This window comes from Aspergillus thermomutatus (assembly GCF_002237265.1).
Source record: "Aspergillus thermomutatus strain HMR AF 39 chromosome Unknown NODE_97, whole genome shotgun sequence".
In the NCBI taxonomy this organism is placed as follows: domain Eukaryota; kingdom Fungi; phylum Ascomycota; class Eurotiomycetes; order Eurotiales; family Aspergillaceae; genus Aspergillus; species Aspergillus thermomutatus.
The window spans coordinates 85765-97678 of record NW_020798146.1 but is presented as its reverse complement, the minus strand read 5'-3'; the positions used below and the strand labels follow the sequence as shown (position 1 = coordinate 97678).

At 49.0% G+C, this 11914-nt stretch overlaps 4 protein-coding genes across 4 annotated transcripts; 3 read left to right on the top strand and 1 right to left on the bottom strand.

Moving 5' to 3' along the window:
• Window positions 1–503: 503 nt before the first annotated feature.
• CDV56_108079 (uncharacterized protein) lies at window positions 504–1042 on the bottom strand (the record flags this gene model as incomplete). Its single annotated transcript, XM_026761698.1, has 2 exons — window positions 504–971; window positions 1040–1042. The coding sequence occupies 2 exons, from the start codon at window positions 1040–1042 to the stop codon at window positions 504–506; spliced, it is 471 nt and encodes a 156-aa protein (XP_026614360.1).
• A 255-nt stretch (window positions 1043–1297) lies between these two features.
• Window positions 1298–1981, top strand: CDV56_108048 (uncharacterized protein; the record flags this gene model as incomplete). Its single annotated transcript, XM_026761667.1, has 2 exons — window positions 1298–1754; window positions 1821–1981. 2 exons carry the CDS (start codon window positions 1298–1300, stop codon window positions 1979–1981), a joined length of 618 nt encoding a protein of 205 aa, XP_026614359.1.
• Window positions 1982–4013: 2032 nt separating this feature from the next.
• On the top strand, window positions 4014–6829 carry CDV56_107881 (cyclic nucleotide-binding domain protein; the record flags this gene model as incomplete). Its single annotated transcript, XM_026761500.1, has 2 exons — window positions 4014–6431; window positions 6485–6829. 2 exons carry the CDS (start codon window positions 4014–4016, stop codon window positions 6827–6829), a joined length of 2763 nt encoding a protein of 920 aa, XP_026614358.1.
• Window positions 6830–8206: 1377 nt separating this feature from the next.
• CDV56_107756 (putative C6 finger domain protein) lies at window positions 8207–10278 on the top strand (the record flags this gene model as incomplete). The annotated part of the gene is made up of 5 exons (XM_026761375.1): window positions 8207–8389; window positions 8469–8840; window positions 8896–8916; window positions 9027–9320; window positions 9406–10278. 5 exons carry the CDS (start codon window positions 8207–8209, stop codon window positions 10276–10278), a joined length of 1743 nt encoding a protein of 580 aa, XP_026614357.1.
• Between the last annotated feature and the right edge of the window lie 1636 nt (window positions 10279–11914).

Below are 11914 nucleotides of genomic sequence, written 5' to 3'. Positions count from 1 at the left end.
GCAGCGTCAGAGGTGGATAAGAGACAGCCCCTTCCCCCTTCCCCCAGATTCGACGATGGTTGCTCTCGTCGCTGGATCGATCTTCGGACTTCACACTATCGTCTAGCGCCCACCAAAGACAGCAGCGAAGACATATGAGTGTGTAAGTCACTATCTTGTTATGAGAGAGTACTTTGCTCTGGTGAGTCAGACCAAACAGCATTGTTTTTCACGGACCCAAACATTAGAAAAGAGAAGTCTGCATGCGATATTCGGTCGATGAGTAGAACTTATCATTCTACCGGATGCATAGAGCTATGTTAAGAGTTATAACGTTCATTCATTCATCATGTTGCAGTATTCGTTTTCTGGATGGTGCAGGTCCGTCATCATTCAAAGAGATAGCCCCTCCCATCTCCCTGTAAAAGGATTGTATGAACACCATATTGTAAACCCATATACCCAGCCGAGCGCCAAAATCAAAAAGCAACCGAAATGCAAAAGTCTCAATTTTTCTTCCTGAGCTAATTGGGCTCTCCCTCGTCGTCATCAAGGCTTGGAACGATGACGTCCCAGCCAGGATCCTCCAAGTCGAGGTCAATGTCGAGGTCGCCATCTTTCTCGGATTGCTCACGGGACGTCCGAAACCTGAAAGCAATCACCTGTCCATTCCGTATATCTGCTGCTTTCAAACTGGTCCTCTTTCCAGCACCTCGTTTGGATGCTCCGCCGTTCTCAAGTTCTGGCATCGCAATCTCCAGTTTCGACCATCCTTTTTCTAGGTCGTTCTTGTCCACCGGAACACCAAATTCAATTTCTGAGAAGTCTTGCGGTACGGCGTCCCCGTTGATTTCTTTGATCCCTCGCGATTGGAGAGCTTTGAGAAGCGTCTCCTGGGCTGTCGTAATGGTCTCGTGGGGCGGAAGCATTAAAAGCACGGTAGTTTTGTGCTTCTTGAACAAAAGCGTCAAACTCAGAGGGTCCAGCTGTGACTGTAAGATAGTGTCATGTCAGAAAGATTTCCAAGAATCCCACTGTTGCGCTCACGCTGTTTACTTACCATGGTGGCCGTTAATTTCTGATATGCGGGCTTGAAGAAGCTTTGGTGGGACCTTGGAGCTCTCAGTACAGACTCGGGAACTCGGAGTAGTTTAGTGCGTCTGTCAGTCTCCCACTATCTATCCGCAACAAAGCTGCAAACATCCAGCGCACCACTCCTACTGGCATCGACTAATTCGAGTCAGATACAGTCACACATTTGTATGGAATAAGACCGTTCAGTTACTATAATTCGACATCAGATTCTCCCTGCCTCAACATGGACACCGATTCCCCGACCGAGACGCGCTCTTCCGAGTCTTCAACTTTATTGAAGATCCTCCACTGGGACAAGCTGTTCGAATCCGATACTCCTCCAAGATTAGGTATTGAGGTCGGAAAGCGATTGCCATTTACAGCTTTGTCGGCTTTCTCTGTTGGTATGGCAATCGGATCTTCGCATGGAAGCAAGAAGGCCGCGTACCGTTTTCGCGCTGAAAATGCGCATCGCTTTCCGACAACATCGACGGGATGGTTTCAATACCATAAGACTAAAAATTACATAGCGATAGTCGGAGGTGTTAAAGAGGGTATGAAGATGGGACTTAAACTCAGCGCTGGTGCGCTTGCGTTCTGCCTTTTCGAAGAGACTGTGGACTATGCTCGACACGACAGGAGGGATTTCCTGTCGACTGTCACGGCTGGACTGTCCTTTTCTGGCATTTACAGCTTGCTAGGTATAGCCCCGCTTGGCTCAATGTACCCGTGCGATAGGATGACATCTAACTAACGATATTCTATAGCCCGGCACGACGTCTATACGGCTGCTCGCACAACGAAACTCGGCTTGAAATTGAGTCTAGCTTATGGGCTAATGCAGGATGCTCTTGAGACTCTCAAGGGAAACCGTCCGGCCTATGTCGATTTCATTTTAGGTAACCGTGGAGGCAAGAACGAGGATTGAGGCAAATCCACAACTGAATCTTCCCGCTCTCTGGTGACGATTATGAACCCAAGTTTCAGCATGTCTTTCACACCGACATATCACCTGGCGATACCTCGATGGTCAACACAGAAGTGGCGGCAGATGAGTGCAGAACCACAGATGCGGTCTGAATGTCAGACTTTTCTGATGTTCAACTTCAGGCAGAAAGTCAGGCCTTTGACCGAGATCTATATCTCGCGAATCCGCAAAAATCACTTAGCACAATGATATGCGGTAGGCTAAGGATTCCGGATCGTTTCTCGATGATACCCTTCCTTTCCCAGGCTGGGGTTACAGCAGGAAGATTGAACTCAGTTGTCGCAGTTTGACAGGCTTGGACTGTCATCGCTGGGAAGTCTGGCAGCTGCCCCTCATTTTCAATCTACGGACTAGCAGTGAGGTATGAGACAAGACAGCTTCCTTTGGGGACTGAGTCATGTTTCTCCCACAAGTACATCATCCACACTATGAGCCACTCGCACTCTCTGACTTCGATCTCTATGATACTCGGGCTTTACCTAGGCTATATACCCTCCTCAGGTCTCAGATTTATTATTAATTTCGAGTCGGGAAGCATAATGTCCCACCCCTGGTGATAGAGAAAGGGGGACTAGGGCTTTCATAAAGAACATCAATATTAATGGCTTCGGTATTTCCCCGCAGTCATGGACACAAATTTCATGTAGAACTCCATGAAGGTTTAGAAATGCTTATCTACGGCTATGGAGTACTGAGGCGGCCAAGCCCGATCACCACGTAGGTATGTACCTTACCTAGCCAATAGTCAGGTGACATTATCGGTGTGTAGATAGGTAAAGTACCAAGTACCTAAGGTAGACATCGATGTTCTGGAACAGCAAGACAGGAGTTCTGAACCCCTGTGGGCGTCGCAATATGCATATACACTGCATAACCCATTGAAAATACAACTGACGATCTTCTAGATGTACTCAAAGTAGATACCTACAGTTAGTAAGCCTTACAACGATGGCTGCGTATTTCCACTATTATTCGGACAACTGCCGAATCCTTCTGCTGGACTAATAGACCGTCTGAAAAGCGAATGAAGAAGAGACTCAAAGCACAGAAAAAAGTCGACGAAGATGAACGATCCTAAATTCATCGCGTACTGGGTATTCTAATAGTAATCATACCTACCTTAGGTACCTTACCAATTGATGTGTGGTTGTTATCGTTCCTTACCTGCATTGCCCGCCGATCCTACCTAGATTAGATAAATTCTGACCGCTTCTGTCTGCACTGTTGTGACTTGTGCTGGATAGATAGCTGCGAGAATCTAGATACCCCACCACCGACATCTCTTTCAGCTTTTGTATCCATGGCCAATCTCCCGACTCGAATTGTTGTCCCGCATTTGCAGTACAAGGGTCGATGATTCATTCCCCTGTTGAGCATTACTCAATATTCTGTCTTGCATTTTCAGCCTCCTCAGCCTCTCCGTCATACACATGACTTTCGTTCCCTTTCGGATAGCTTGGACGACACAATAGAAAAATATTACCAATACCCGGGGAAGACAGCTGAGTACTGTACTGACTTGGCTCTACTGAATTAGTGGTGGAGCTCTACCACACTCCCACTATGATTTGACGTTGATGATCCCCGCTTTCATTAACATTTTGGTATTATTCTGTTGGAACGGTTTCTGCCGTCCGCTAAGCACCTACTACCATTACCACCTGTGTGCAATGCTTCTTCCTTTGCGAAATTCCGAGAATCGCTGAGAAGTTCCAGTCCCCATCTCATCACTACGTCCTGCATTGTCGAAACCTCAACGACTTCAGATGTTGCGCCATTACTGACGCCCGTTCTTTCCTCCCCCCACCCCCCGGCGATGCTTTTCTGAAGCTCCCGTGATCAACTACTCTCGTCGACGTCATCGGCCCATTGATCGCTTCCCGGCGAAGTATATGCTGCTTAATCGGACGACACAAGACCAGCTCTTTCTAGCGTCTATACCCGATTCGCAAGGCATTGCAACTCATTCATCATGCGGCGTCACGGCAGGGCTGGCGGAGGAACCAAGGCCGTCACGCCCGTCTCCGACACCGTCTCGTTGATACACTCATTCGACTCAATTACAAATCCAAATCGACCAGCACGACCGTCCCCGTTGGCATCCTCACATATTCAAGCATTACCTCTGGACCTGATTGATCGACTACGTTCCTTTCCCCTGTTCCAATCCACACCCGAATCGTTCCTGGTGGAGGTCGCACAGCATCTCCGCCCCCAGCTCAGTGCCCCGAACGATTATATCCTGACGGAGGGTGATGAGGCCAAGGCGATATACTGGTTGGTTCGGGGCGCTGTCTCAGTCACTTCTCGCGATGGCGAAAGTATCTATGCGGATTTGGAACCGGGCGCGTTCTTTGGCGAGATTGGGGTATTGATGGACCGGCCCCGAACAGCCACCATCATCGCTCGAACACGATGTCTCCTGGTCGTTCTGTCCAAAGAGGACTTCAGGAACATTCTTCCCCGATTTCCAGAGGTGGAGCGAGCGATACGGGATGAGGCCCAGGAACGATTGATGATACTGGAGAAGAAGAAGAAGGAAACCTCAATGCCTTCAGCTGACCTCCCTGGCCCAGCTCGAAGAGGCTCGAAGAGACTAAGAGATTCGTCCTCCGGAGACCTATCTCCTGTCGAACGTGAAGGCACATCCTTGAAGGCTGGCAACAAAAAGCGCAAATCACCAAGTCCTGGAGTCGGCGTTGCAGATGCTTCTTCAAGCGCGCTGGCGAACGGGTCGGTCAATGTCCGCCTCTTGCTTAAGGAATTGCCTCTCTTCTCGAGTCTTCCCCCGGATATACTGCACTTTCTAGGGCTCAATGCTCAGCCACGATCGTACCCTCCATTCACGGACATTATCCGACAAGACTCCCAGGGACGTGAGATTTATTTCATCGTGCGAGGCGAGGTTGAAGTTCTCACGGACAGAACAGACGCACAAGACCACCACTCTCTACCAACTACTATCGAGAAACCAGCATTCGAAGTCAAGGCAAGACTCAAACAAGGGCAATACTTTGGAGAGGTTGTGAGTCTCTCGCTGGCGCCCCGCAGGACAGCGACTGTACGCTCCGTGACTGCAGTCGAGTGCCTCATGCTTAGTGGCGATGTCCTCGCCGAATTCTGGGACAAGCTCCCCCAGAATGTCCGCCAGCAGGTCGAAAGCACGGCCAAGGAGAGACTTCAGTCTGCGTCTGATGGTGACGTCGTCATGTCAGATGCAGGGAGCGCTGATCAGCCCACCGATGGAGAGTTTAAAATCAGGGCTGCTCGGCGACAATCAATGCCCCTTTTGACGCTCACAGAGACGGAGTTGGATAGCCCGCGAGCTCCCAATGCCATGGAGGATCAGAATGTGCTGAAACCATCAGATCCTGACCCTTTTCTGAACGTTGGCTTGGACAAGGTCCGACTTCGCAGCCGGCGCGGGTCAGTCGCCCCGTTGACACCAGATGAGGTGTCTGGGGAGCAGCAGCGACAATCACCTCCATCTGGAACTCGTTCGACCAGGTCGTCCGTCTACTCCCTTTCCGAGACGTCGAGTTTGTCAACAACACAGAAGACACACCGCGAGTCACGCGCCGATAACGTCGGCATTCTACCGGACAATATACTCGTGAGGATTTTCCAACACCTGGAACTTCATGAACTTCTGCGCCTTCGAGCTGTCTCTCTGCACTGGTCTGAGATTCTTACCAAATCCGTTGAACTCGTTCGTTATCTTGATTTAAGCATGTATAATCGCAACCTCAGCGATGATGTTTTGGTCAAAATAATCTGCCCTTTTGTGGGAGAACGACCTCGCCACGTCGATATCAGCAATTGCTTCCACATCACCGACGAAGGTTTCTCGAAATTGGCCGCTACATGCGGCGCCAACATCGTCACTTGGAAGATGAAAAGTGTCTGGGATGTTACTGCATCTGCCATTCTTGAGATGACTGGCAGAGCGACTGTTCTACAGGAAGTTGATTTGAGTAATTGTAGGAAAGTCGGGGACACGCTGCTGGCTCGGATAATTGGCTGGGTTGCTCCGGGACCACATAAGCCCAACGGCGAGTCCGGCAAGACGGGCAAAGCAGGTTTGAAGCCTACCATGCAGACTGAAGCGGGCACTGTATATGGTTGTCCGCAACTGAAAAAATTAACCCTGTCATATTGCAAACATGTCACGGATCGCTCGATGCACCATATTGCGTCCCACGCTGCCTCCAGAATCGAGCAGATGGATTTGACCCGATGTACGACAATCACGGACCAAGGCTTTCAATACTGGGGAAATGCCCAATTTATCAATTTGCGCAAACTCACCTTGGCAGACTGCACTTATCTTACCGACAACGCCATTGTCTACCTAACCAACGCAGCCAAACAGCTACAAGAACTGGATTTGGTAAGCTTATCACTGTTCAGGAGCTTTCTTGCAGATCCGCTGACCGTCACCAGTCGTTTTGCTGCGCTTTGTCAGACACAGCGACAGAGGTTCTCGCACTCCAATGCTCGCAGTTGACCTATCTCAACATGTCGTTCTGCGGGTCCGCGATTTCAGACCCTTCTTTGCGCAGCATTGGACTCCATCTCCTAAATCTCAAACGGCTATCTGTCCGTGGCTGCGTCCGGGTCACAGGTGTGGGCGTTGAAGCGGTGGCAGAGGGCTGCAACCAGCTGGAGTTGTTTGATGTCAGTCAGTGCAAAAACCTCCTTCCCTGGCTCGAAGACGGCGGACCCCTCAGATACAAAGGCAAAATCGACTTCGAGACTGTTGCGCAGAATGGGAGAGTGTTTCGATAACTGCCATCGCAACTGCGGTCTGTTCCTTGAACCCTCCCCATCATTTTTGCAACCCTATAATCCACAGCTCTGCTCACTTTGACGGTATCGCCTAATCCTTGAATGGGCATATATTGCCCTCGAACTACCTATTATCTAATGCCTTTTCCCCCCTCGAATTCGTGGATCTACGCCCTTCCAACATTTTATGACCACCTCACCTCATACGATTTCACTATCGGTTTTCAGGATTTCCTTCTGAATGCTCAACCATTTTCTTGAATTCTCTGATGTGGCACGATCAGTAACCGTACTGGAATCGTTATATTAAGTATATCCAATTATCAGCATCGCACATGGTTTCCTTGGTTCCTCTGCATCGTTTCTCCGTTTCGTTGCCTTTACACTAGGACTCATTCTTTTAATTCTGTATGGGCTGCATAGGACTCGGGCGTGGGAGGAGTTTGATTGAGGGAAGAGCGTTTGGCGGCATTTTTCTTCGAAAGATTGGATTGGTGACAAATTTCATGTCATATTTGATGATATTGTCACTTCAGGGCCTTCTTCCTGTAACCTAGAATGCTGTTCTTTGACTTCCTTTTTTTTTGGAGCCACGAACGGATGAATAGACGAATCTCAAACTTCCGTCTGCTTTCATGTTTCTCAATCTTGCACACCCCTGATTCTTAGCTCCAGCAATTCTTTGTTCTTTGAGTCGTCAAAACTTCATTTTGTTTTCCCGGTACAGCATCGTCCTCTTTCATAAACCCTTTGTGCCAGTGCAAGGCAAGACGAATGAAGGAAAATAAAAGAGTAAGTCAGGGGTTGTTGAATGCTTTCTTTCATCAGCAACCTTCACCTTTGTTATTGATGCCATTCAGGTTCAAAACAATCTAATCCTTCAGAGACTGCGCTTGCTTTGAAGAGGGGATAGATCCCACAATGCCCCTCATGCTTCATCCGCTTTTCATTGAAAATCTTATTACGGCTATGACCAAAGGTCTTTCGCACTTTGTGAAGCTTGCAGGTCGATCCAGCAAAACTGATGTCTATTTTTGGCCTCTACCATGTCCATGAAAGATTTTGAATAACCCGATCTCTTTGTGCAAATTGACATTGTATACTTCAGAATGCTTTGTTGCTTCTGTATCTGAAGAAATGCCAACAATGAAGCCAATGTCAAAATGCACAGCGGAACCCCGTCAAGATGAGGTATAAGTACAGCTTTCTCTTTCTGCATTCTGGAACTCTCCGACAGAAATCAGTTCTATATCACAATCAGCTATCGTCTCACTCGCACTTCCTTTCCTGCTTCATCCTTTCAGACCGATTCGAAGTACAGACCACCCTCGGTCTTTGCACAAGCGGACTTCCTAGCAGTAAGTACACCAAGACAAGATGACTGGGAGAAAGCGGGGGATTGACGATGTCGACGGCAGCGACAATGATGACAACCGGAAGAAACAAGCGCGAGCCTCAGACCTAGGCAGTGGAGCGAAGAGTGGACAGTCCTCTTCAGCGTTGAACGCTGAAGCTGTTGCCAAAGCCCCGCAAACGACAGCTGCCGTTGCTGGCCAAACTGTGAGTAGTGAGGCCCTTGGTACTAAAACCGCTCCCGCAGAAGCTGAGCAAAGCAGAGACAAGGGGAAACAGAGGCTAGAACAAGTGCAGGAAGCAAAAGAAGCAACAAACGAAGCCAGCAAACGAAGCAGCAAACGAAGCAGCAAACGAAGCAGCAAACGAAGCAGCAAACGAAGCAGCAAACGAAGCAGCAAACGAAGCAGCAAACGAAGCAGCAAACGAAGCAGCAAACGAAGCAGCAAACGAAGCAGCAAAAGAAGCAGCAGGGGAAATCTCAGTCAACAACAAAGAGTCCACTGCAGGACCTTCGACTGAACCAAGCAACCAGCCTCGGGTGAAAAGGCAGCGTCGGAAAAAGGGCGAGCCAGTGCCAGACCCCGTGGAGAGGGCTCGTAGCAAGATTGAGAACAATCCTACCAAGCGTACCGACAGAGCCTGTGACTATTGCAGAGTAAGTGATCAATAACCCCTTCCTTCTCTGTCTTGTGCTGCAACGCATGGAATAGATGAGTACGCAAACGTATACCGTGAGTGGGCTCCTCTTTCAATTTTCCTCCTCATGCTTTTTTTCTGAGTTGCATTCCTCCTATTGCTCAGTTTTCTGCTACATAGAGACTAACCACCATCTTCTTTTCAGGATCGGAAGGTGCGGTGCGACAGCAATCCCGATGGCTGTGCGCAATGCGTGAAACAAAATATACGGTGCACATACACTTTCCGAGACCAGAATCCCTATGTTCGGGGAGGTCCGCAGGAGCCTGAACGGGCCAGAGACGAATTGAATCTTGAGGTTGGGAGGCTCCGCGCAGATGTTAACATGCTGCAGCGAGATGTTAACTTACTACGGCGAGATGTTAACCTGCTACGAGAGGAGAATATGCAGTTACGTCATGTGCTAGCGGGCTATCGGACAGCGTATCCTAACCACAATGTGAGTAACAACTCTTCTAACCTACACTGTTCTGTTATTTTGTCGGACACCTTGGCGAGACGTGCAGATGCTGACATGAGACTAGCAATTTCCTTGGTATCCTCCTCCGGCTGGGCAAGCGCCTACCTATCCCCCATACGGTGCGTATCCTCAAGCAGCAGGGCAAGGAGCTGCCTACTTCCCACCTCTTCCAAACCCTCCTCCGGCAGGACAAATTCCTGCCGACTTCTTGCTTGCTCTGAACGCTTCTCTAGCAGGACAAGAACCTGTCAACCGTCCACCTGCTCCGAACCTTCCTGCAGTAACACAAGAACCTGCCAATTTCCCACCTGCTCCAAGAACCCCTCCGCCGAGGCAAGGCTCTCCCTACGTTCCATCTGGCGGTTCTAGTCCTTACCGTCGGGCACTTCCTGAGGCGAGTGCAGACAATGATGACACCAATTCTGGTGCTACTCACAATGATCCAGCTTTCGCTAACCAAGTTGCTCCCCTAATGACCGAGCAGGGTGGTGGTCGACCGGCTCTGGAACCACAGCAACCTGGTTACCAGAATACTACGGCCGGTCCCGCTGTAACCGCTCCTGCTCTGGCAGCTCCCGCTACGATAGCCGGTCTCGATGATGATTTGCTCGCAGGGTTTGTCGCTGCACCAACTGATCTGAACGACCTCAATGGCTTCAATGGTGACAATGGTGACAATGGTGGGGATCCCGCAGTAGACTTGTTCATGGCACCTGCTGATAGAGCTCTTCTCGAGGCCTTCAACAATCAGCCGTCTGATCCCAATGCTGCCAATACTGCGGGCCCAGCAACAGACCCCTTAACAATTGACCCTGCACAACTTACCTTACAACCAGTTAATTACCTGCAGGGTGCAAGTCCAACTACGATGGCGATGGCAGATTTTCTTAGGAGGTTACAGAATGGGGGAGACAATGACGGTCCTCAGCAGAACTAACCAACTGCTCTTGAGAAGACTGACACAGGACGAAGCAGCACAACTTTTATGTGTTCCCGAATGCTGAGCAAGCCGGCGTTAATATTTGGCGATGACAAAAATGTCCAAGGTGTCTTTGGAACGCTGTACTGCATGGCGATACCCTTTTACACTTGATCTGCTTACCATTTTATATGATTTGTGTTTAACTGCGTTGCACATGCTTTCGCTTAGAAGGATCTTGGTTGGCGTTTATTAATCGACATTATTGATGGGTTTGCTCCTGATTGTCCCTCACTTTTAGATATCCCACTCATTCATTGTTCATGTCTAGAATGTTAGATAATCCTAATTTATGATTGACGAGGCTATTTGCTTATAGTGTGGTGATAGTTGCATGACACGTCTCATCTACATCCTGTCCTTCCTAATATGGAAATCCTTCAGGAGTCCCCAAGTCCACATCACCGTCGTCCCCGTGACATCACCGTCAGTCGATGTTGGCCCTCCATTGTCTCCCAGGAGCGTACGGTTTATTATCTCCGTACACGATAGTCTATGCACTTCAATCTTGACTGGAGAAGAAACTCAAAAAAGCACTTCTTCCTGAGAAGCAACCAGCCATAGCAACTGGCTAAATAGACGACAAATAAGCCCGGCTCTCAGGAGTCAATGATTTAAGGTGCTTCACAATGTTGACATATGAACATCACCCCTTGCTTGCTGTTCTTGAGGATGTGCACCGATCACTCCGTACGTGTATCTCGATCAAAAGCAAAAAGTACCATACCACCAAACGCTCCCAAAGAGTAGATAGTCTAGACACTCGAGGATGGTAGCTCTTCGGCTTTTCCAATCAGTATCCACCGGGATATCGCCATCACAGACTGATCTACTAGGCAACACCCATCCACGTCATCTCCCCTGAGGATCAGAACTGCTCCTAGGGGGGTACAATCCACACTCGCAGCATCACGACTTCTATACATAGAAACCAATGCATCACCCTGAAGATCAAAGCAGGTGGCACAAGTATATATAAATCCATTCCACTTGGGCGACATTCATCGGACTACTCAAGCAAACACTCCTTCCTAACAGACAAACTACTATCTCTCACTCATTCAATCACTCATCCCATATCCCACTCCAGTCACTCATTCTCTTCCCTTGATCTCAAGCATCCAAGACAACATGAGATTCACATTCCTTGCTGCTCTCGCCCTCGTCGGCACTGCTTTGGCGGCTCCTACTGCGCCTACTACCTCCACAGCCAAAGTATACAAGCCTGAAAGTCATGGTTTATTGAATGAGAAAGATTGCTAATGCGGTGACATAGATCCCGGCTGGTCAACCCTGCACGAAGGACGGAAGTATGGGCGTCTGCCAGAGCGGATACTGCCTGGTGAGTTACTCTACGTTCTCAGCTCTAAGTGGGCCTGAAGGCGAATACTGATACTCGTGGGATGGTGCAGCAAGATGAGAAGGCGGCCTCTGGAGTTTGCCAGTGAAGAAAAGAAATCCCCTCGAAAACGGGTTGCCCTTATAAGGAAGGCTTTTACATGTACATCTTAAGAAGGCTGAAGCCATGTACTTTTAATCTATTTGAATTTAATCAAGAACCTGGGCATAGTGTACTGCGCCGAAATACATACTC